The sequence below is a fragment of the Orycteropus afer genome, unplaced genomic scaffold (assembly GCF_000298275.1).
Source record: "Orycteropus afer afer isolate SDZICR_OR568_19922 unplaced genomic scaffold, OryAfe1.0 scaffold00283, whole genome shotgun sequence".
Classification (NCBI taxonomy): Eukaryota; Metazoa; Chordata; class Mammalia; order Tubulidentata; family Orycteropodidae; genus Orycteropus; species Orycteropus afer.
In genome coordinates, this window is record NW_006921870.1 from 4053719 (window position 1) to 4054653 (window position 935).

The window sequence follows — 935 nt, forward strand, 5'->3', positions numbered from 1 at the left end:
CCTGGCCAACCTGCGTTACCGCCGGGGCAGGCAGGCGCAGCCTCGGCCATTGGCGCCTAGAGGCCGGTAACCATGGCGACGGCCGTTGCCAAGGGCGAGAGCCAATAGGGGCGTCGCCGAGGCTGTTTCAAAAATCCAAAGCAAACAACAACAAAAAAAACCTACATGTGGAGGGGGGAGGGGAGGGGTGGAAGAGGACGGAAAAGGGGCAGAGTGGGGCCTGGGGTCCCCTCCCTGCGGCTCAGACCCGGGATAAATCGTACAAAACCTACAGACAGTTGGGGTAGAAAAAAATAGAAAACCGAAAAGACCCAGCAGGCCCGAGTGGACGCCTCCCATCGGGCCAGCGTGCTCACTTGCGGCCTTTGGGCACTTTGGGGACGCTGGGCTTGGCTGCCTTCTTCACCTTCTTGCCTCCAGCGGCCACTGCCTTCTTTGCCTTGCTGCCTTTGTCCTTCTTGGCGACAGCAGCGGCACCACCACTCGGGTCTTTCTTGTGTGAACGCTTCTCGGGCTTCTTGCTCTTCACGGGCTTCTTGTCCGCCCGCTGGGAGCCGGCCGCGCCGGGGGCCGCCTTCTTGGCCTTGTGCGCGGTGGCCGCGGGGGCGGGGGCGGCCGTGGGGCCCCCGCGCCGCTCCCCGCCACCCTCCAGCTTTTTGCGGTTGAGCTTGAAGGAACCATTGGCGCCAGTACCCTTCACCTGCAGGAGCGTGTCGTTCTGCACCAGCGCCTTGATGGAGTACTTGAGGTAGGTGCGCCCGTTCTGCTGGTCGAACCACGCCACCTTCTTGGCCTCGGTGTAGATCTTAGCCAGCGACGAGCCGTTGCGCTCGCCCAGCCTGCGGATGGTCTCTACCACCAGTTGGCTGTACTTGCCCGGCTGGTTCTTCTTCTTGCTGTTCTTCCTTTTCTTGGACGGGGAGAGCGCCGCCGAG

At 62.9% G+C, this 935-nt stretch overlaps 1 protein-coding gene across 1 annotated transcript in view; it reads right to left on the bottom strand.

Annotated features, from left to right (window-relative positions):
• Positions 1-352: 352 nt before the first annotated feature.
• The window catches only part of LOC103205365 (histone H1.10), a 1594-nt gene continuing 1011 nt past the window's right edge, over positions 353-935 (bottom strand). Inside the window, exon 3 of the mRNA XM_007950646.1 lies at positions 353-934. Within this exon, the coding sequence (XP_007948837.1) occupies positions 353-934 (582 nt within the window). The remainder of the gene's footprint in view (position 935) is intronic.